General features: G+C 40.8%; 1 protein-coding gene across 2 annotated transcripts in view; it reads left to right on the top strand.

Annotated features, from left to right (window-relative positions):
• The first annotated feature begins 1,883 nt into the window (after positions 1–1,883).
• The window catches only part of LOC147024937 (uncharacterized), a 228,452-nt gene continuing 205,943 nt past the window's right edge, over positions 1,884–24,392 (top strand). For both annotated transcript variants that reach the window (XM_085885365.1, XM_085885364.1), the window contains exons 1-5: positions 1,884–2,144; positions 10,250–10,369; positions 10,480–10,539; positions 17,059–17,178; positions 17,288–17,347. In XM_085885365.1, coding sequence (XP_085741491.1) covers positions 2,113–2,144; positions 10,250–10,369; positions 10,480–10,539; positions 17,059–17,178; positions 17,288–17,347 — 392 coding nt within the window. In that variant the 5' untranslated portion in view covers positions 1,884–2,112. The remainder of the gene's footprint in view (positions 2,145–10,249; positions 10,370–10,479; positions 10,540–17,058; positions 17,179–17,287; positions 17,348–24,392) is intronic.

Below are 24,392 nucleotides of genomic sequence, written 5' to 3'. Positions count from 1 at the left end.
AAACAAAATTATGTGTACGTGTGAACCATCATGTGTTGTCTTTGTACCAAGTTTGTACAAAATCGGTCCATACATGTCCGAGATATTGCTGCGGACGGACGAGACACAATCCATCCGCCCCCTTTTCGGAATAAGTCCAATGGGTGGCAAATTTCTTCAGTGGCAAAATCGCTCTGAGTTGAAATGCAAGGTGTGGGTCAGAGATTTCCTAAAATCACGTATTTTCTCCAAAATGTCCGCTCCCAAAATACGAGAGAGAGAGAGAGAGAGATAGAGATAGAGAGAGAGACCTTCGGTGAATTAGGCTTTAATTTGCTTGATTGAAGGCATCTCTACAAACACAAACAAAAAGGTACATCAACAATCGACTACAGCGAAGTATAATAATAATTAACCAGCAAACACACAGAGATCGGTACCCTCTCAACTCTCACCGTTTAAGCCTCAGTGGACGACAACGCCAGTCAACGACAGGACCCGAGGGACCAGGCCTTTAGTCCAAGTAGTTTTCCAGCTTCAGCTCCACAAGCAAGTCACACGTCACGAAGTGCGGATTTGTCTTCTTCTTCTTCTTTAATTTCACCACACACCTCACGTCAGGATCTTCGAACCTTCAGGGTTCGCGACGTCACGTGTCAGACCCGTCACGTGTCCACGGCCCATGAGGAGGCGGGACCTGGGCAATGACCAGGGGACCAGGACCAGTATATATACCGAGTGCATCCCTGGTTTCCAGAAACTTCGAAACTAATCTTTCCTTTGTTTTCACTTAACGGACTGTTAAAGTTTATAAAAAAAAATAAACACAAAGTATTAAATTAAGTGTAAAACGTAAACTGATACAAAATGTCTCTTTGTGTGAAAAGTGAAAACAATGGAATTATAAAAAAAAAAACAACAGGAATATGTTGGTGAGTCACGTGAGTGGAACGAAAAAGTGTCTTGTTGTTGAAAATTGAACTGCACGTGATATTTAAGAACTTTTTTTTATTGTTTAATCACCAAGTCAATTTACCAGTGGGATTCCTCGTGAACTCCGTCTAACTGGGTATTCGTTCCTCTCTCGTGTTTCCTTGTCAGACGAACTGTAAGCAGTCTATAATGGGATCAACAATCCTATCTATTGGTACGACCGACTCAACAAAACAGAGCGCGGAAATTCACCGTTTTAACAAAACCACAAACGATGAGAAAACCAGGTGAAGTTCGTTTCCCTTTGTTTACCACTTCCTGGTAATCCAACATGGCGGATCTAAAGTGTGGTGACGTCACAGGGACGTGTTCCATGCAGATTGGTGGGGAAAGGGGCGGGGGGGGTGTTTGAGGAGGTGAATGAGGTGAAATGGAAATTACACATCGTATTAAAATAATTAATGTATGAATTAAGAAAGGATTTAAAAATAGACGATTACGATTATTGTGATTAAAGTGTAATTTGGTTCAAATCCCTTTAACTGCCCCAACCCACCGCTCAATCAATCCCTGGTGTGTTCAGTTACCAAGTTTAGGGGGTGTGTGGGGTGGTGGCACACACCATGGTTTGGGCGGCCTAGCTCGAAAGTAAACACTGATTTAGAGCTTCACGGGATTGAAAGATTCACAAAAGTTAATCTGTGTTGTGCTCCATGACAATGTGATGAGCAGCAGCGTCGTTATGCACATTCTCCAGGAGTGTGTTCCGTTACCAAGCAACGAGCTAGCGCTTGCCAAGCCAGCCGTTCCTTATCGACGGTTTCGAACGGACTGCCTGCTTGAGTGCTTAAGCCGCCACTTGGCGATCGCTCCACAAGAAACTTGGTTACTGAACACACCGAGCACATCAACTCTTCCCCATAATAAATAACGATTTATTTAATTCAAAATTAATAAACAACGACGAAGACTTGGAAACGATGGTTCCGATCGGGTGAAACTCCTTGTTGTTGAATTACCAAGGAGATTCACGTGACGACAGTGTGTCACGTGGTAACACTGAAACGTCACAATCGGGTTGGGTTCGTGATTTGGTGAAGTGATCTGTTCGAGGAGGATCTCTCTCCGTGCTGGACGTGCTTTCAGCGGCTGCTGGTTTTACACTCGACATTTTACTTCAAACCTTATTGTCTTTCCAAGATGTCTGTGTTTCGGAAGAAAACCCAACGAAGGTTTCTCACACTCGGTTTTTCACAACATCAAGTGATTTTACCTTTTTCTGTCGAGAAAAACTCAATTAGCAATTTTACTCTTCTTCCTCACTTACTGGTGTGTTTTGTCTTCTGTCAAATTCTGCATTCTCCGTGTGGTAAATGGTGGTATGTTTTTACATTCTCTGTGTGGTAAATGGTGGAATGTTTTTACATTCTCCGTGTGGTAAATGGTGGTATGTTTTTACATTCTCCGTGTGGTAAATGGTGGTATGTTTTTATATTCTCCGTGTGGTAAATTGTTGTTTGTTTTTACATTCTCCGTGTGGTAAATGGTGGTATGTTTTTACATTCTCCGTGTGGTAAATGGTGGAATGTTTTTATATTCTCGGTGTAGTAAATGGTGGTATGTTTTTATATTCTCCGTGTGGTAAATGGTGGTATGTTTTTACATTCTCCGTGTAGTAAATGGTGGTATGTTTTTACATTCTCCGTGTGGTAAATGGTGGAATGTTTTTATATTCTCGGTGTAGTAAATGGTGGTATGTTTTTATATTCTCCGTGTGGTAAATGGTGGTATGTTTTTACATTCTCCGTGTGGTAAATGGTGTTATGTTTTTACATTCTCCGTGTGGTAAATGGTGGTATGTTTTTACATTCTCGGTGTAGTAAATGGTGGTATGTTTTTATATTCTCCGTGTGGTAAATGGTGGTATGTTTTTATATTCTCGGTGTAGTAAATGGTGGTATGTTTTTACATTCTCCGTGTGGTAAATGGTGCTATGTTTTTATATTCTCCGTGTGGTAAATGGTGGTATGTTTTTATATTCTCCGTGTGGTAAATGGTGGTATGTTTTTATATTCTCCGTGTGGTAAATGGTGGTATGTTTTTACATTCTCCGTGTGGTAAATGGTGGTATGTTTTTACATTCTCTGTGTAGTAAATGGTGGTATGTTTTTACATTCTCTGTGTGGTAAATGGTGGTATGTTTTTTTCATTCTCCGTGTGGTAAATGGTGGAATGTTTTTACATTCTCCGTGTGGTAAATGGTGGTATGTTTTTACATTCTCCGTGTGGTAAATGGTGGTATGTTTTTATATTCTCCGTGTGGTAAATTGTTGTTTGTTTTTACATTCTCCGTGTGGTAAATGGTGGTATGTTTTTACATTCTCCGTGTGGTAAATGGTGGAATGTTTTTATATTCTCGGTGTAGTAAATGGTGGTATGTTTTTATATTCTCCGTGTGGTAAATGGTGGTATGTTTTTACATTCTCCATGTGGTAAATGGTGGAATGTTTTTATATTCTCGGTGTAGTAAATGGTGGTATGTTTTTATATTCTCCGTGTGGTAAATGGTGGTATGTTTTTATATTCTCGGTGTAGTAAATGGTGGTATGTTTTTATATTCTCCGTGTGGTAAATGGTGGTATGTTTTTACATTCTCCGTGTGGTAAATGGTGGTATGTTTTTACATTCTCCGTGTGGTAAATGGTGGTATGTTTTTACATTCTTCGTGTAGTAAATGGTGGTATGTTTTTACATTCTCCGTGTGGTAAATGGTGGTATGTTTTTATATTCTCCGTGTGGTAAATGGTGGTATGTTTTTACATTCTCCGTGTAGTAAATGGTGGTATGTTTTTACATTCTCCGTGTGGTAAATGGTGGTATGTTTTTACATTCTCCGTGTAGTAAATGGTGGTATGTTTTTATATTCTCCGTGTAGTAAATGGTGGTATGTTTTTATATTCTCCGTGTAGTAAATGGTGGTATGTTTTTACATTCTCCGTGTAGTAAATGGTGGTATGTTTTTACATTCTCCGTGTGGTAAATGGTGGTATGTTTTTACATTCTCCGTGTGGTAAATGGTGGTATGTTTTTACATTCTCCGTGTAGTAAATGGTGGTATGTTTTTACATTCTCCGTGTGGTAAATGGTGGTATGTTTTTATATTCTCCGTGTGGTAAATGGTGGTATGTTTTTACATTCTCCGTGTAGTAAATGGTGGTATGTTTTTACATTCTCCGTGTGGTAAATGGTGGTATGTTTTTACATTCTCCGTGTAGTAAATGGTGGTATGTTTTTATATTCTCCGTGTAGTAAATGGTGGTATGTTTTTATATTCTCCGTGTAGTAAATGGTGGTATGTTTTTACATTCTCCGTGTAGTAAATGGTGGTATGTTTTTACATTCTCCGTGTGGTAAATGGTGGTATGTTTTTACATTCTCCGTGTGGTAAATGGTGGTATGTTTTTACATTCTCCGTGTAGTAAATGGTGGTATGTTTTTACATTCTCCGTGTAGTAAATGGTGGTATGTTTTTATATTCTCCGTGTAGTAAATGGTGGTATGTTTTTATATTCTCTGTGTGGTAAATGGTGGTATGTTTTTACATTCTCCGTGTAGTAAATGGTGGTATGTTTTTACATTCTCCGTGTGGTAAATGGTGGTATGTTTTTACATTCTCCGTGTGGTAAATGGTGGTATGTTTTTACATTCTCCGTGTGGTAAATGGTGGTATGTTTTTACATTCTCCGTGTGGTAAATTGTTGTTTGTTTTTACATTCTCCGTGTGGTAAATGGTGGTATGTTTTTACATTCTCCGTGTGGTAAATGGTGCTATGTTTTTACATTCTCCGTGTGGTAAATGGTGGTATGTTTTTACATTCTCCGTGTGGTAAATGGTGCTATGTTTTTATATTCTCCGTGTGGTAAATTGTTGTTTGTTTTTCACATTCTCCGTGTGGTAAATGGTGGTATTTTATCCGCGTCGCTTGCGAACGCTGGCTCGAAGAGAGCTCCGCGTTGTTGATGTTGTTGTTGTTGTTGTTCTTGTTCTTGTTCTTGTTCTTGTTCTTGTTGTTCTTCTTGTGAAGACAAAAGCTTTCTGACGCGGCTCTTGGCCACATTTGTTTTACATTCTCCATGTGGTAAATGGTGGTATTTTATTACATTCTCTGTGGGGTAAATGGTGGTATTTTTTTTACATTCTCCATGTGGTAAATGGTGGTATTTTATTACATTCTCCGTGGGGTAAATGGTGGTATTTTTTTTTACATTCTCCATGTGGTAAATGCTGCTTGTTCAATCCTGACGGATAAGCCACACGAATCCACGGGACCAGAATTTGGACGACTCGATATTCCGCCATGTTGGTTGCCATACAGAATACCGGCAAGACACGTCACATGACGACATGCCGTCATCCAGGCATCGTTCAGACAAAACAATGATGTCGAGATTCGGTATGGTGGCCAGGTATTAAAGAGCACATCGAGGACTGTGAAGCATGTCCAGTATCAAAAGGGAGAAATCTTCAAAACCAATGGAACCACCACTCTAACCCATACCTTGGCCAGAGAAACTGTGCAGCCAGAGTCAAGTCGACATCTTTGGTGAAATAAATGCTGCTCCCTGCAACCAAAGATTCCTCCTTGTAGTTTTTGCTTCATATGCAGCTTGTGGCTGCTGGTTGCATCCTTTTTTTCTGGAAGCATGGCTGTGCTGCTGATGCAGTGCCTCTGTTATCAGAAAGAAAGTACTCATTTTGCTGACTTCAGAAGGATGACAATCTGAGTCAACCCACCTGGTGTTATTTCAGTGGTGGCACAGGAGGTCAAACTCAACACCCTAAGATTTTAAGCCAGCCACCATCACTATTAAGCCAACACCAGGCTCTCGTTGAAGTACATGACCTACATTCCAAGTGGCCAGAAATTGCTGCAATCCCAATCGTGACTTTAACGACTCTCATTAAAAATTCTCAGTGAGCTCTTTGCTACATGGTGACTGGCCGAAGTTATAATCTCCGACAACTTCCCGCAACTCGTCTCGTATGAGTTTGAAATATTCTTGGAGCACAGCACAATGATAAGAATGATAAGCTGCAAAATTCACTCTCTTCTGGAAGCTCTGCAACCAATCCAGACATCAAGACCTAACAAAGGATAAGCAAGAGCTATTCAAGAAGAGCGGAGACAGGTGAAAGGGTACACCATACTACTGATGTTGTCGATGTAGACACTCTACACTGACCCAAGGGGAATGGGTCCAAACTCAGCAACCCTTTTGTAAGCACAAACTGTCATCACCTCTATCACAGTCACAACGCATTGTTCGCAAAGCCGTTCCAAATACTTTTGTTCTCGATGGTTCTCATTGGAATTCCCGACGATGTGTTAGGTCCCACCAGGATGGTCAACCTCATTTGAATTCAGATGTGAGCTTTGACATTGTTAACCTGCCTGATACTCTTACTCCTCATCCACACCTGACCAGACAAGCACCTCAACGTCAGAGACGCAATGGACGTCCTCCATGATACTTATCTGACTTTGTAACAAACTGAATAATATCAAGTTCAATTTGATTTGATGGCAACTTGAATAGGTTCCAAGACTTTATTTAATTCAGAGCCATCGTTGATCACATTTTGGTTTCTTGGTTGCTGAGGTTGCCACTGAGACCTTTATGACAGAGACTGTCATGGTTCACCTTTGGGGAAGAGGGAAAATATGTTTTTTGCGTCGTCACGCGATACACAAGCGGATCGCAGGTCACGTGACGTGTCTCAACGGTGTTGACATTACGCCGTGTTGGCTGCCATTCTCGAGTCGTGGTCACTCTGGTTCCGTGTGTTCGTGTGGTTTATCCGTTGGGATACAACATTTTGGCGCCGAGGTTTGGAGAGAGCATCGTCACACAACCCGCCATATCCCGCAATGTAATGGTGGAGTATAAAGGTTGCACAATGTGATCAAGGAAGGCCTCACCACTCAATTGACAGAGAGAAGAACATTTGTAGATGGACTTCGAAGCATTCTACAGATTTACCGCTCAACACCACATGCTTTGATACAACGTAACCCCAGCTGAAATGATGATAGGCCGCAAACTTCGATGTCTGCTAAAAGCTCTGAAACTAATCCAGACATCAACAGCTAACACAAGATTAGCAAGTGCTATTCAAGAAGAGCAGCAACGGATAAAAAAGAATACTGACGTCACAAAAGTGGACATTCGACCCTCAACCAAGGTGAATGGGTCTGAACTTGGCGACCATTTTGTAAGCACAGGTTGACATCATCTCCCTCACAGCCACAACACATTGTTCACAAAGCTGGTCCAAATGCTACTTCAAGTGACTTAGAACAAGAAACTGTTGACTGTTGTTGAGTCATACACTGACAAATCTACCATTCATGTTACTGCAATTTGTTATCTTATTGTTGCGGTTCTGCGAAGTCGGCGCTCCCCCGTGGCAATGGCCCGCAACATATAGCAGTCCCGAGACAGTTATTTCATGTGGTCATTTTAGATAGCTCTTCCCTCTTGTGTCGTGGGTTTATGGGTCATATGCATTGTGTGGCTTTTCGAGAGGTCTTCATTCCCACCCTTTGTTTTATTTACTTTGTTGCATCCACGAGCCTCTCCTTCACGCAAGCAGCTCATGAGTACATGCGCACCCTTTCACAATCAAATCACGTGCCATAACAAAAGCCAAAAGCCAAAACCTTAAACCTTCACCAGACTCAAACCACAACGCCACAACATTCCTCCGACCACCACAAAACCTTCCTTCATAATTCATCCACACCATCGGACTCCAACTTGTGCTCACCTACACTCACCATCGACACCACAACGAATGACCACCACTACCACAAATCACCCCGGAGAAAGTTCAGTACTATGCTCACCACTGCACAACTACTGCCATCGCTCAACCACCATCACCTTGATGGTGGTTGTTGACTTTGGCCAATGTTGACCTTTTGGTCCATGTTGACCTCAAAAATAATTGGCTGGTTGAATTCAGTGACGTGAAATATAAATCCTCTTCAAATTTCAAATTAATCGGATGAAAATTGACAATTTCAGAAATTCAGCCAATGTTTACCTTTTGACCTATGTGGACCTTAACAATAATTGGTGGTTGAATTCACTTACTAGATGTGAAAATCCTCTTCAAATTTCAAGTGAATCGGATGAAAATTGAGGATTTTAGAAATACCACCTTAGTTGTTGACCTTTGGCCTATGTTGACCTTTTGTTCCATGTTGACCTCAAAAATAATTGGCTGGTTGAATTCAGTGTCCTGAATTATTAATCCTCTTCAAATTTCAAGTCAATAGAATGAAAATTGAGGATTTTAGAAATTCCACCTTGGTTGTTGACCTTGGGCCTATGTTGACCTTTTGACCTCAAAAACAATAACCTTCTTCCTTATGCCAAAGTCTACCATGTGGTGAAGTTTTGTGAAGATCGGTTGAAAATTTTAACCTGTAGGTGACAAACAGTCAGACAGAATAGCAAAATTGATGAACCAACATACTTGAGAAATCTTTGATTTTGCAAGTAACAAACAGACAAACAGACAGACAGACAGAATAACAAAAACACAAACAGACAAACAGACAGGGATAAAATGGTCCACAAAAATAATTGTGATGACATCATCGGTCACGTGATTTGGCAGCCATATTGTTTTTTTTTGGTGTTTTTTTTTTTCTTCACAAAAACCTTCAAAAATCTTCTTTGAAATGGCTGATCAGATCGAGGGGAAACTTCAATAGGGAACCCTGAGTAACCGACTGTTTTTTGCACAAGTAACCCACACAAAAGAAGTTTCTGAAATTATCCTGTGTTGAGTCCTGTCTGGGCATAATGTAACAACTGTGGAAAAACTCATGATTCAAACACTTAAGTAAGAAAATTATGATACAAATAAGGGCCTCGATACATCAAAAATGTAACGCAAGTAACCGTGGAATTGCCCAGAGGAGTAAGGTAATCATTTTTAACCTCCACCATCGAAGATGGATGGAGGTTAATGTTTTCACCCCTTTCTGTTTGTTTGTTTGTTTGTTGGTGAATAGTATTACAGAAAAGCTCCTCGATGGATTTCGATGAAACTTGGTGGGGGGTGAGGTCTGGTCCAAGGATCATGCCATTAGATTTTGGACTTGGCCCAAAATCCAATATGGCCGCTATGGCGGCCAATTTGAAAAAAATATTTGAATTTTTTTTTTTTTGCATTTCTACATGTTTTAAGTGATTTCCAACCCCCCCCCCCCAAAAAAAAAAATTGTTAGAGAAAAAAAAAATGTTTGCAATTTTTTTTCAACAAATTTTCGAATTTTTTTTGCCTTTCTACATGTTATAAGTGATTTCCAACAAAAAAACATGCCAAAATTATAATTGCGGCTGATTTTGGAACTTCAGGTGGATATACCCACGTAAAATCAATTTCTGTCTCAAGGAATCTAGTTATGACGAATGAATTGAGTATGTAAGAGTTAAAAGTAAAAGGGAAAGTTGCAAAGTATAACTCTGTGAGCACTGTTGACGTCAAATTGAAGGAATAAGATATCAGGTTCACTTGAGTGACCAAGCAGTATTGGCCACGGAGGTTTTGCACTCTACCGAGTGCTCCCCCTCTAGTTCTGTCTGTGTCGGTGAAATAAAATTTGAAAATCATTCCAAGCAGGAAACTTACTATTTTTAATGACGTCATAAAGGACATAATCACCAGGCACAAATAACTAATGTATCATGTTACACAAGGTGGTGAAAAAGATGCTGCATTAACAGCGGAAAACTTCTGGAAAAATGTTTCTTTCTGCAACCGAAAAACTTTTTATTTCAATTGAATTATATATTTTAACACTGCAGAAAACAAAATGCCATTTTGACAATTTGACTTCCCTGTAGTTTCAATTGCAATTCATACTTGAACACTGGAGAATGCAAAAATGCCTTTTGACACTTCCAAAAACCTCCAGTTTCACAGTAATTGGGCAAAATATTACAACATCTCGACCAATCATATTTGATGAGCTCACTTTCTTTGCGTTGGGGATTATCGAGATTTGGACAAACTCCCCGCTTGTAGAAAATATTGATCATGCTTGGAGAGGCAAAGCGAGATGATTTGAAAGACCTTTCCCATGTCCTTTTATTTTTGTGTTTTTTTTTTTCGTACGTTTTTCCTAATATTGTTTTATTTTATGTGATGTTTCCTGGAGGGGGCATTGCAGTGTCAGTTCTTGAAATGGAGAATGTATATGATATCCAGTTTAGCACATGTGTACGAAGTTGCGGATTTACGAGAACTGTTCTTTTTCAGGGAAGCAAACTGGAACGAGTCTCCTGGTTCACTTGATGTTGTTCTAAACCAGCCTATCAACGTGGACCAGTCGTTACTGTCCACCCCTCCAAAGAAATCCACTTTTTGTAACCGTCTGAAGTAAATAATTTTATTTTCCCCTTAGTCACTTTTTGGTTTTAACTTGTGTTTGGAAATATCTACCTCAACAAATGTGCAAGAAATTGACTTTTCAATCGTTTTCAACACAGGAATAAGTTCGGCAAACGTGACAAGAAGAGGAAGGGTCTTACCGACGATGAACGTGTCATGTGAGTAAGATGAAATGTCATGACATGAAATGTACCAGTAATAGAAATCGTATTCCTTCAAGGAAATTAATATCAACCCTGTCGTATCTCGGTCACATTTTCCACCTTAATTTTTTTTCTGTACCATAGATTCGAGGTTTCAGCTCAGGGGGATTGCTTTGATGTGCTTGCACCGAGTTGTTAAACTTGGATTGCAATCTTGATCCAAATATTAATGGCCAATGTGGTGTTTTGCATGGAGGGCCAGGTATTGATGTGTGCGCCGTCCCACTGAACGACAAAGCTATCGGACCATCGGCTAGCATTGGGGGATTTGTTGGGCGTTAAAGATCCTATCATGTCTCTTACAAAGAGTTGGTGAGTTATCGCCAGTACCCTGAACAAATTTCAAATTCCTACCAGTCAACAAAATGATTGGTCAACCAGTTCTTGAAAGACTTGGGCCATAACCGTTCCCACTGACCCTTATGAGTAGGTGTGGGTTGTTGTTAGGGTAGTTAAAGAAGACGAAGAAGAGAGTTTTTTTTTGAGGTTTTCGGAATGTCGATCGTGAAGAAGCACAAATGTCAAATCTCAAGAAGTACCTGATCAAGAGGGAAGGGATACATGGAATACCACTTCATCCAGATCTATTGAAATGTTGATCTTAATTTGCAAAGATAATCTTCACTTGTGCACTTATTCATGCACACGGAATGTTCATTTATATCAAAAATTATGTATGTCGTATCTCGTCACATACATTCACATGTGTACATACATACATACATACATACATATATACATACATACAGTATGTGAACACACACACAGACATACATGCATGCACATACGCATGAACATACATACATATGTGCACATTTGTACGGAATCTTGTCCCAAGCGCACAGAGGGGTAAGTCAATGACAAAGTGGACAAGGCCCTAAATAATGAAGTCTGAAATTGAAACCAGTCACTAATCTTATTTTGCTTTAAACACATCCATGTTTGTGGCATGAATATGCAATACTCTTTTTTTTCATTGGAATTTTTGGAGAAATGGTCCAATGAAGTGGGATGTTTTGACTCAAACATTGTACAAAAATTACTGGTTGAATTGCCTTTGACTTATTGATTAATTAATAGGTCATACACCAATGATTTGTTGATTCCATTAATACACATGGCACTAATGTTGGATGTCAAGAAATATTATTTGCATATTTAGTCATCGAATGTTTTTATAAAGCAATGTTTAAGACATGAGTGACTAATCTAATGTGAGCAAACCAAAATATGTAATTTGTTCCCAATGTTAAATTTGTTGTGATTAAATATCCAGCAATTGGAATTTAGTTTGTACATAGCATCCTCACTGTGAAAACTAGAACTACGTTGTCGATGGCACACCATCGCATATTCCCGCGCGTACTGCTTTGTCCCATTAACACTAGCTGAAATTTTATCTTGCAAAATGGATTGACTATTCTTTTCTATTTGATGTGCTTTATGACCAAAGACTTACTATGTTTACTCAATCAGAAGTCATTGCAAGCATGTCAACATTTCATGAAACATTAATTTAACACTGTCCAGCAATATAGAACTGTGCATCAATTTAATCATAGGAATGAACTGTGTATAATATTAATTTTAATTATTCATAATCAATTAGATAAATACATTAAAACCTGTGACTGTTTGTCACTCATGGGGGCCACATAAGTAAGTTCTTTATAAAAGAATTTACCATGTACAATGGTAAATACACTTAAAAAAATCAGTCCCCATGACCCCACCCCCTCTGGCCCGGCCCCTAGGGGTCATATCAAAAATCCGACAGTGTTGTGCACTTCCCCATACATATGTCTACTATGTCCCAAAGTTTCAAGTTCCTATCTCAAACGGTGTGGGAGGAGCTATTTTGACCCCCTATCCGCTAAGCACCCCTACCCCCCAAGCACCCTCTGATCATCATGTGTTTAAAAAAAATATGTTGTTAAATGTATAACTCATGAATATGTTTGATTTAAAAAGCTAAAAGACAATTTTTTTTTAATCGACCCCCATGACCCCAACCCGTCTGGCCCGGCCCCTCGGGGTCATATCAAAAATCCGAAAGTGTTGTGCACTTCCCCATACATATATCTATTATGTCCCAAAGTTTCAAGTTCCTATTTCAAACGGTGTAGGAGGAGTTACAGGGTAAGACAGACGGACATACGGACGGATGGACAGTGGAGACAATCACAATATTCCCGCTTTTCTTCGAAAGCACGGGAATAACAAGTGGAGGAATCATGTACACCCAAACAATTATGGAGGTGAGGGAATGAAAATTGCAATGTGAGTAACCATGTTTATCATGTCAATAAAGTGGAAAATAGTATTATTGTGGTACAAGCAGTGAGAAAATATCAGCTTGCAACAACAGGGGGCGGTATAACACAATATCAAGATGCAGGATCAAACAAAAACACAAAGTTACCCTTCATGCAGTGCAGTGACACGTGGACCATGTTCAGTTGTGGCCACAAATATTAGCACCCTGACACTTTTTTCAAATAACTCACAATTTTCTCTAAAAATAACTTGTAATTTATAAAATTATTGACCTTCCAAGATATTGACCATGGGCAACACTTATGACCTTCCACGAAGACCCAGCTTTCTGACACTGCACACTGCAATCATACACACCCAAGCAATTATAGAGGTGAGGGAATGAAAATTGTAATGTGAGTTGCCATGTTTATCATGTCAATAAAGTGGAAAATAGTATTCTTACGGTTGTGGAAATTTGCATTACACCATAAAGAGTCCTCAGGTGAGATATATCGGTAAGTTCATGTGTAGTTAGCCCAAACCCGATGTATAGAGGGAATATGTGTGATTCATCTGGGCTGCGACGCTTTGAGTTAGCCATTTTTCTTTCTCTATTGTTATTTTCGACCATTAAGCCACCAACAACGCAAACAGCCACTACCTTTACCTTCACAACTCCATCCCGCAAACATCGCTTCACCGCCATTCCCAAACAAAGCCCGCCAACCACCAAACCACCACAGCAAACCCCCCCACCACCTTCGCCTATCTCCTTCTACAACCATCAACCACACCACCAGTCAACACCAAACGTCGTGCTGTCCAGGGCCCGTTTGGCGATTGATGCCAAACACGTCGAGCCGCGAGGACGAATGCGTTCCTCTCATGGAGAAATTCGGATAAGGAAGGCTTCACACCCCCTTTTTCTCCGTCCAATGGGCGAGCATCGGGCGGTATGGTCCCGCCTCCAAGCGCGATGAACGTGGATTCTTTACGAGAGAAATTCGGATCAGGAAGGCTTCACGCCCCCTTTTTCTCCGTCCAATGGGCGAGCATCGGTTGGTATGGCCCCGCCTCCAAGCGCGATGAATGTGGATTCTTTACGAGAGGAATTCGGATCAAAAAAGGCTCACTCCCCTTTTTGCCACACCAATGGCTGAACAGAGGGTGGCGTGGCCCTGCCTCCAATCACGTTTTGATCCTGAAATTTGCGTATCGGCTTCTCATGCGGCCTATACAAGGCGACTCGCGCGGTTCAGTTGCAGGCGGCTGGTCGGGGTGAGTGAAGAGTTCGAGTTTGAGTCGAGTGAATACGGCGATCGGCATCGAGGTTGCGGTGTGGGGGTCGCTCGTCTCGTTGCGTGGTTCAAGCCAGCCAGCCATTCCCCTCTCCCTGAGCATCAGCAATTCCCCCCCCCCCATCCGCGCTGAGATAGTGCCGGGGGGGATCCGTTCCTCCCCCACCCTAAACGTGGTGCCAACCAAACTGCTTGCACGGAGCATGCCGGAGAGGGCTCGCCGACCACGCCAAGGGCACGGAGTCGGGGCGCAGCGGCGCGGACATTGCGGCTTGCCCGCCATCGCGTCACGAGGACGCGGGTAATACCTTCTCAGTCTCGTGGACCTGGCCGCTCCTCCAGGTTCCACGCACATTTGGTCCACGGACCTGTCTGCCTCCTTGCCTGTGAGGGTGACTTTCTCTCCTTTGCCTTTTGGAATGAGTGATGTGGCGCCGAGTCCCGACAAGTAGAACTGTATAAGTGTTGTAAATAATTGCCCCCTTTTATTCGGTCGTATTGCATTTGCTTTTGTTGCATTTTGTCTTGACTGTAATATACGTGCCTTCCGTGTTTCCGTAATAAATGTTCATTGCTTGTTGAACTGTTTCCCGCTTTGCTTCGTCTCCTTCCTTTTATTGAATCTCCATCTTGCATCACGTAAGGGATTGATAGTGGGTTAAAAACGCCCGGTAAATAATCTGAACCGTCGAGGTCGACGATAACTCCGCTCGGTTATCTCTGTCGCACGGAACGAGCCGCTTAAGCGGTTCGTGTCCGGAGTCGACCTGTGGCGTGGTACAACTCCTCGGTACGCTACTCGCGCGAGTACTTTGGTAAATCGACCATTCGGCGATCGGACCCTATTTCGCGCGGGTAGAATGCGGACTGAGTTGTGGTGAGGTTAAACCCCCACCAGTGACTGGCTCCGGGCGGTAGTTCCCGGAGGGTCACGACTGAATTGTCCGTTCCGGTGGGCGAGGCGGCCTTTTTTGGCTACACACGGTCGATCGCACGCTGGCGGGCGCGAATTCGCAAGAATATTATTGTGGTACAAGCAGTGAGAAAATATCAGCTTGCAACAACAGGGGGCAGTACAACACATTATCAAGATGCAGGATCAAACAAAACACAAAGTTACCCTTCATGCAGTGCAGTGACACATGGACCATGTACAGTTGTGGCCACAAATATTAGCACCCTTACACTTTTTTCAAATAACTCACAATTTTCTCCAAAAATAACTTGAAATTTATAAAATTATTGACCTTCCAAGATATTGACGATTGGCAACACCGATGACCTTCCATGGAGACCCAGCTTTCTGACACTGGGTTGAACATTCAGGTCAGGTCAGGTATGGGAGCATACGCTGGAGCAGTGCGTTGCTGCGTCCCCTTTCCGCCTGTACTCCAGGGGCCTCCGTCTGGCCATCTCCCAGGCAGATGCCTGGCCCCTCCCCATCTCCTTGAGATTCTGATCAACCTGCTGCAACCATGAGGCACGTGGTCGGCCCATTGACCTCCTCCACACACGAGGCTCCCTTTCTGAGAGAATCTGATGAGCAGGATCAGCATCAGGAAAACAAGCCACATAGTGAAGTATCTACAGGGGGTATCTGTGCACCTCCCCCTGCCCCCCAGGACTCTACCAAACCAACTGTTTTTATGGTCCCATGACACATCTGAGATGTTAACAAAAAAAAATTGCCGGCACTCTGGCCATATTCAAGATGGCGTCCAAAATGGCCACCAAAAACCACCCCGCCCCGCCCCCCAAAAAAATTGTTAGAGAAAAAACATTTTTTGCAACTTTCTTTTCAACAAAATTTCGATTTCTTCTTTTTGCATTTCTACATGTTATAAGTGATTTACAACCCCCCCCCCAAAAAAAAAATTGTGAGAGAAAAATAAATTTTGCAAATTTTTTTCAACAAAATTTCGATTTTTTTTTTTGCTTTTCTCCATGTTATAAGTGATTTCCAACAAAAAACATGCCAAAATTATAATTGCGGCTGATTTTGGAACTTCAGCTGGATATACCCACATAAAATCAATTTCTGTCTCAAGGAATCTAGTTCTGACGAATGAATTGAGTATGTAAAAGTTAAAAGTAAAAGGGAAAGTTGCAAACTATAACTCTGAGCACTGTTGATGTCAAATTGAATGAAAAGGATATCAGGTTCACTTGAGTGACCGAGCACGATTGGCGGCGGAGGTTTTTCCACTCTACCGAGTGCTCCCCCTCTAGTTCTGTCTGTCAGTGAAATTAAATTCGAAAATCATTCCAAGCAGGAAACTTACTATTTTTAATGACGTCATAAAGGACATAATCACCAGGCACAAATAACTAATGTATCATGTTACACAAGGTGGTGAAAAATATGCTGCATTAACAGCGCAAAACTTCCGGAAAAATGTTTCTTTCTGCAACCGAAAAACTTTTTATTTCAATTGAATTATATATTTCAACAATGCAGAAAACAAAATGCCATTTTGACAATTTGACTTCCCTGTAGTTTAAATTGCAATTCATACTTGAACACTGGAGAATGCAAAAATGCCTTTTGACACTTCCAAAAACCTCCAGTTTCACAGTAATTGGGCAAAATATTACAACATCTCGACCAATCATATTTGATGAGCTCACTCTCTTTGCGTTGGGGATTATCGAGATTTGGACAAACTCCCGGCTTGTAGAAAATATCGATCATGCTTGGAGAGGCAAAGCGAGATGATTTGAAAGACCTTTCCCATGTCCTTTTATTTATTTATTTATTTATTTATTTTTGTACGTTTTTCCTGATATTGTTTTATTTTATGTGATGTTTCCTGGAGGGGGCATTGCAGTGTCAGTTCTTGAAATGGAGAATGTATATGATATCCAGTTTAGCACATGTGTACGAAGATGCGGATTTACGAGAACTGTTCTTTTTCAGGGAAGCAAACTGGAACGAGTCTCCTGGTTCACTTGATGTTGTTCTAAACCAGCCTATCAACGTGGACCAGTCGTTACTGTCCACCCCTCCAAAGAAATCCACTTTTTGTAACCGTCTAAAGTAAATAATTTTATTTTCCCCTTCTTCACTTTTTGGTTTTAACTTTGTTTGGAAATATCTACCTCAACAAATGTGCAAGAAATTGACTTTTCAATCGTTTTCAACACAGGAATAAGTTCGGGAAACGTGACAAGAAGAGGAAGGGTCTTACCGACGATGAACGTGTCATGTGAGTAAGATGAAATGTCATGACGTGAAATGTACTAGTAATAGAAATCATATTCCTTCAAGGAAATTAATATCAACCCTGTCGTATCTCGGTCACATTTTCCACCTTAATTTTTTTCTGTACCATAGATTCGAGGTTTCAGCTCAGAGGGATTGCTTTGATGTGCTTGCACCGAGTTGTTTAACTTGGATTTTAATCTTGATCCAAATATTAATGGCCAATGTGGTGTTTTGCATGAAGGGCCAGGTATTGATGTGTGTGCCGTCCCACTGAAGGACAAAGCTATCGGACCATCGGCTAGCATTGGGGGATTTGTTGGGCGTTAAAGATCCTATCATGTCTCTTACAAAGAGTTGGTGAGTTATCGCTGGTACCCTGAACAAATTTCAAATTCCTGCCAGTCAACAAAATGATTGGTCAACCAGTTCTTGAAAGACTTGGGCCACAACGGTTCCCACTGACCAACCTTATGAGTAGGTGTGGGTTGTTGTTCGGGTAGTGAAAGAAGACAAACAAGAGAGTTTTTTTTTGAGGTTTTTGGAATGTCGATCGTGAAGAAGCACAAATGTCAAACATCAAGAAGTACCTGATCAAGAGGGAAGGGATACATGGAATACCACTTCAACCAGATCTATAGAAATGTTGATCTTAATTTGCAAAGATAATCTTCACTTGTGCACTTTTTCATGCACACGGAATGTTCATTTATATCAAAAATTATGTATGTCGTATCTCGTCACATACATTCACATGTGTACACATGTACATACATACATACATACATACATACGTACATACAGTATGTGAACACACACACAGACATACATGCATGCACATACGCATGAACATACATACATATGTGCACATTTGTACGGAATCTTGTCCCAAGCGCACAGAGGGGTAAGTCAATGACAAAGTGGACAAGGCCCGAAATAATGAAGTCTGAAATTGAAACCAGTCACTAATCTTATTTTGCTTTAAACACATCCACGTATGTGGCATGAATATGCAATACTCTTTTTTTTTTTCCATTGGAATTTTTGGAGAAATGGTCCAATGAAGTGGGATGTTTTGACTCAAACATTGTACAAAAATTACTGGTTGAATTGCCTTTGACTTATTGATTAATTAATAGGTCAGACTCCAATGATTTGTTGATTCCATTAATACACATGGCACTAATGTTGGATGTCAAGAAATATTATTTGCATATTTAGTTATCCAATGTTTTTATAAAGCAATGTTGAAGACATGAGTGACTAATGTAATGTGAGCAAACCAAAATATGTAATTTGTTCCCAATGTTAAATTTGTTGTGATTAAATATCCAGCAATTGGAATTTAGTTTGTACATAGCATCCTCACTGTGAAAACTAGAACTACGTTGTCGATGGCACACCATCGCATATTCCCACGTGCACTGCTTTGTCCCATTAACGCTAGGTGAAATTTTATCTTGCAAAATGGATTGACTATTCTTTTCTATTTGATGTGCTTTATGACCAAAGACTTACTATGTTTACTAAATCAGAAGTCATTGCAAGCATGTCAACATTTCATGAAACATTAATTTAACACTGTCCAGCAATATAGAACTGTGCATCAATTTAATCATAGGAATGAACTATGTATAATATTAATTATAATTATTCATAATCAATTGGATAAATACAGTAAAATCTGTGACTGTTTGTCACTCATGGGGGCCACATAAGTGAGTTCTTTATAAAAGAATTTACCATGTACAATAGTAAATACACTTAAAAAAATCAGTCCCCATGACCCCACCCCCTCTGGCCCGGCCCCTAGGGGTCATATCAAAAATCCGACAGTGTTGTGCACTTCCCCATATATATGTCTACTATGTCCCAAAGTTTCAAGTTCCTATCTCAAATGGTGTAAGAGGAGCTATTTTCAACCCCTATCCGCTAAGCACCCCTACCCCCCCAAGCACCCTCTGATCATCATGTGTTTAAAAAAATATGTTGTTAAATGTATAACTCATGAATATGTTTGATTTAAAAAGCTATAAGACAATTTTTTTTAATCGACCCCCATGAGCCCAACCCCTCTGGCCTGGCCCCTCGGGGTCATATCAAAAATCTGAAAGTGTTGTGCACTTCCCCATACATATATCTATTATGTCCCAAAGTTTCAACTTCCTATTTCAAACGGTGTAGGAGGAGTTACAGGGTAAGACAAACAGACGTTCGGACGGACGGACGGTGGAGACGATTACAATATTCCCGCTTTTCTTCGAAAGCACGGGAATAACAAGTGGAGGAATCATGCACACCCAAACAATTATGGAGGTGAGGGAATGAAAATTGCAATGTGAGTAACCATATTTATCATGTCAATAAAGTGGAAAATAGTATTATTGTGGTACAAGCAGTGAGAAAATATCAGCTTGCAACAACAGGGGGCAGTATAACACAATATCAAGATGCAGGATCAAACAAAAACACAAAGTTACCCTTCATGCAGTGCAGTGACACATGGACCATGTACAGTTGTGTCCACAAATTTAGCACCCTGACACTTTTTTCAAATAACTCACAATTTTCACGAAAATAACTTGAAATTTATAAAATTATTGACCTTCCAAGATATTGACGATTGGCAACACCGATGACCTTCCATGAAGACCCAGCTTTCTGACACTGGGTTGAACATTCAGGTCAGGTCAGGTATGGGAGCATACGCTGGAGCAGTGCGTTACTGCGTCCACTTTCCGCCTGTACTCCAGGGGCCTCCGTCTGGCCATCCCCCAGGCAGATGCCTGGCCCCTCCTCATCTCCTTGAGAGTCTGATCAACCTGCTGCAACCATGAGGGACGTGGTCGGCCCATTGACCTCCTCCACACACGAGGTTCCCTTTCTGAGAGAATCTGGTGAGCAGGATCAGCATCAGGAAAACAAGCCACAAAGTGAAGTATCTACAGGGGGTATCCGTGCACCCCCCCCCCAGGACTCTACCAAACCAACTGTTTTTATGGTCCCATTACACATCTGAGATGTTTACAAAAAAAATTCCCAGCACGCTGGCCATATTCAAGATGGCGTCCAAAATGGCCACCAAAATATGCAAAATCATAGAAAATTATATATAACAGCCAAAAACTGTGACAAAATTGTAAATTATTCATTGGAATAATATATTTCTCGTCATTAGTAACTAATACCTTGTGATTGAATTTTGTTACAATGCTTAAGTTCCAAGATGGCATCTAAAATGGCCACCACAATCGGAAAAATCATAGAAAATTGCATATAACAGCCTGAAACTAAGAATAATATACAGTTAATTAATATTTGGATTCATTGTAATATATGTTCATGATTATTAGAAACGAATAGGCCTATGTGCTGATTTATGTTTTGTTGCCCTCCGTAAAATCCAAGATGGAGTTCAAATGGTTTTAAAAATGGTAAAATCAGAGTGAATATCAAATGTCAGCTTCAAATAATCATTAATCTAATAATAATAGAGGGACAGAACCATAGAATATTTGTCTTGTAATTCTTATCAAGGATGTTTATTATTGTTTTTAACCTCCGCCATCGAAGATGGATGGACGTTACTGTTTTCGCCCCTTTCTGTTTGTTTCTTACGAAATCTAAAGATTTCATAAGTATATTGATCCCTTCCGTTTCTGTTTGTTTGTTTGTGTGTTTGTTTGTAGGCACGATAACTCGAGAACGGAAGAAGCTACCAATGTCAAATTACACCACGTGATTCAGGAGGGTGATGGCTTGCGTTGATTAGATTTTGGTCAAAAATCGGTCAAAGGTCAAGGTCACAGTGAGGTCAAACATAATTCCGTAAATTCACGTGGAGAAATGGAGTATTTTTGCTTCGCTCGACGTTAAGAGTTCGTTTTAACTTCGATTTTAATTTTGTCTTCGGTTTTTGCGATCGCTTAGGACGCTTACAACTCGGTAGTCGAAATTCTGGTGAAAATCGGATGTTTTGAAGACGTTTTAAGATTGTAGAAAAAATATTTCCCTCGACGCGTCACGGGTCGTCCCATGATGCAGGGCGCTCGAGCAGACGCGTCGTTTAGTCACGTATGGTTTTGCGTGTGCGCGCTGACGGTGTTTTTGATAAAGATGGTGTTTAAAATCATTTTTTATCCCAATAAAGGTTATTGTCGCATGCCTGACTCGCTAAGCTGTCGGATTATGAAAAGATTGGTGGTGGATGGCCGAATATTACGGTTTTGTGACTGATAAAATAATATTAAAAAAATGCGTGGAGAAATGGAGATTTTTGCTTCGCTCGTCGTTACGAGTTTGTTTTAACTTCGATTATAATTTTGTCTTCGGTTTTTGCGATCGCTTTGGACGCTTAAAACTCGGTTGTCGAAATTCTGGTAAAAATCGGATGTTTTGGAGACGTTTTAAGACTGTATAAAAAATATTTCACTTGACGCTTCATGGGTCGTCCCATGATGCATTGCGCTCAAGCAGACGTCGTTGAGTGACGTTAAGGTAGAATTGCGTGGAGAAATGGAGATTTTTGCTTCAGTCGACGTTACGATTTTTGATGGTTTGATACAGAATCATCGTAGAAACTTCTGGTTTGCGTCGCTACCTTCTCGAGAGACAGCTTTTATTAGACAAGGTCAGAGGTCAAGTTGACGATTTCGTAAATACCAGTCTATGACTGCTTGTTTGTTTGTTTGTTTGTTTGGAGGCACAATAACTCGAGAACGGAAGAAGCTACCAATGTCAAATTACATCAGGTGATTCAGGAGGGTGATGGCTAGTGCTGATTAGATTTTGGTCAAAATTGGTCAACGGTCAAGGTCACAGTGATGTCAAACATCCCAAAAATGATAACTCGAGAACGGAAGAAGCTACCAATGTCAAATTACACCAGGTGATTCAGGAGAGTGGTGGCGAGCACTGATTAGGTTTTGGTCAAAATCGGTCAAAGGTCAAGGTCACTGTGAGGTCAAACATCCAAAACATTCAATTTTTGATGGTTTGGTGCAGAGTCATCGTAGAAACTTCTAGTTTGCGTCGCTACCTTCTCAAGAGACAGCTTTTTTTACACAAGGTCAGAGGTCAAGTTGACGATTTCGTAAGTACCAGTCGATGACTGCTTGTTTGTTTGTTTGTTTGTTTGTAGGCACGATAACTTGAGAACGGAAGAAGCTACCAATGTCAAATTACACCACGTGATTCAGGAGGGCGATGGCAAGTGATTATTAGATTTTGGTCAAAATCGGTCAAAGGTCAAGGTCACAGTGAGGTCAAACATTCGATTTTTGATGGTTTGGTACAGAATCATTGTAGAAACCTCTGGTTTGCGTCGCTACCTTCTCCAGCGACAGCTTTTATTGGACAACTTCAGAGGTCAAGTTGACGATTTCGTAAGTACCACTCTATGAATGCTTGTTTGTTTGTTTGTTTGTAGGCACGATAACTCAAGAACGGAAAAAGCTACCAATGTCAAATTAAACCACGTGATTCCGGAGGGTCATGGCAAGTGCTGATTAGATTTTGGTCGAAATCAGTCAAAGGTCAAGGTCACAGTGAGGTCAAATATCCGATTTTTGATGGTTTGGTACAGATAACTCGAGAACGGAAGAAGCTACCAATGTCAAATTAAACCACGTGGTTCAGGAGGGTGGTGGCGAGCACTGATTAGATTTTGGTCAAAATCCGTCGAAGGTCAAGGTCACGGTGAGGTCAAACATCCAAAACATTCGATTTTTGATGGTTTGGTAAAGAATCATCGTAGAAACTTCCAGTTTGCGTCGCTACCTTCTCGAGAGACAGCTTTTATGAGACAAGGTCAGAAGTCAAGTTGACGATTTCGGAAGTACCAGTCTATGACTGCTTGCTTGTTTGTTAGTTTGTTTGTTTGTAGGCACGATAACTCGACAACGGAAGAAGCAACCAATGTCAAATTACACCACATGATTCTGGAGGGTGATGGCAAGTGCTGATTATATTTTGGTCAAAATCGGTCAAAGGTCAAGGTCACAGTGAGGTCAAACATCCAAAAAATGACAACTCGAGAATAGAAGAAGCAACCAATGTCAAATTACACCAGGTGATTCAGGTGGGGGGTGGCCAGCACTGATTAGATTTTGGTCAAAATCGGTCAAAGGTCAAGGTCACGGTGAGGTCAAACATCCAAAACATTCAATTTTTGATGGTTTGGTACAGAATCATCGTAGAAACTTCCACTTTGCGTCGCTACCTTCTCGAGAGACAGCTTTTATTAGACAAGGTCAGAAGTCAAGTTGATGATTTCGTAAGTACCAGTCGATGACTGCTTGTTTGTTTGTTAGTTTGTTTGTTTGTAGGCACGATAACTCGAGAAAGGAAGAAGCTATCAATGTCAAATTACACCACGTGATTCAGGAGCGTGAAGGCTCGTGTTGATTAGATTTTGGTCAAAATCGGTCAAAGGTCAAGGTCACAGTGAGGTCAAATATTCGATTTTTGATGGTTTGGTACAGATAACTCGAGAACGGAAGAAGCTACAAATGTCAAATTACACCACGTGATTCAGGAGGGTGATGCCTAGCGCTGATTAGATTTTGGTCAAAATCGGTCAAAGGTCAAGGTCACAGTGAGGTCAAACATCCAAAACATTCGATTTTTGAAGGTTTGGTACAGAATCATCGTAGAAACTTCTGGTTTACGTCGCTACCTTCTCCAGAGACAGCTTTTATTGGACAACTTCAGAGGTCAAGTTGACGATTTCGTAATGACCAGTCTATGACTGCTTGTTTGTTTGTTTGTTACTTACGAAATCTAAAGATTTAGTCAGTATATTGATGACTTCCGTTTCTGTTTGTTTGTTTGTTTGTTTGGAGGCACGATAACTCGAGAACGCAAGAAGCTATCAATGTCAAATTACACCAGGTGATTCAGGAGGGTGGTGGCGAGCAGTGATTAGATTTTCGTCAAAATCGGTCAAAGGTCAAGGTCACTGTGAGGTCAAACATCCAAAACAATCGATTTTTGATGGTTTGGTGCAGATCATCGTAGAAACTTCTAGTTTGCGTCGCTACCTTCTCAAG

Source organism: Eptatretus burgeri, chromosome 6, assembly GCF_056783735.1.
Source record: "Eptatretus burgeri isolate ZD-2024b chromosome 6, Ebu_testis_v1, whole genome shotgun sequence".
Classification (NCBI taxonomy): domain Eukaryota; kingdom Metazoa; phylum Chordata; class Myxini; order Myxiniformes; family Myxinidae; genus Eptatretus; species Eptatretus burgeri.
The sequence above is the reverse complement of the archived record's forward strand: the minus strand, read 5'-3'. Positions and strand labels throughout refer to the sequence as shown.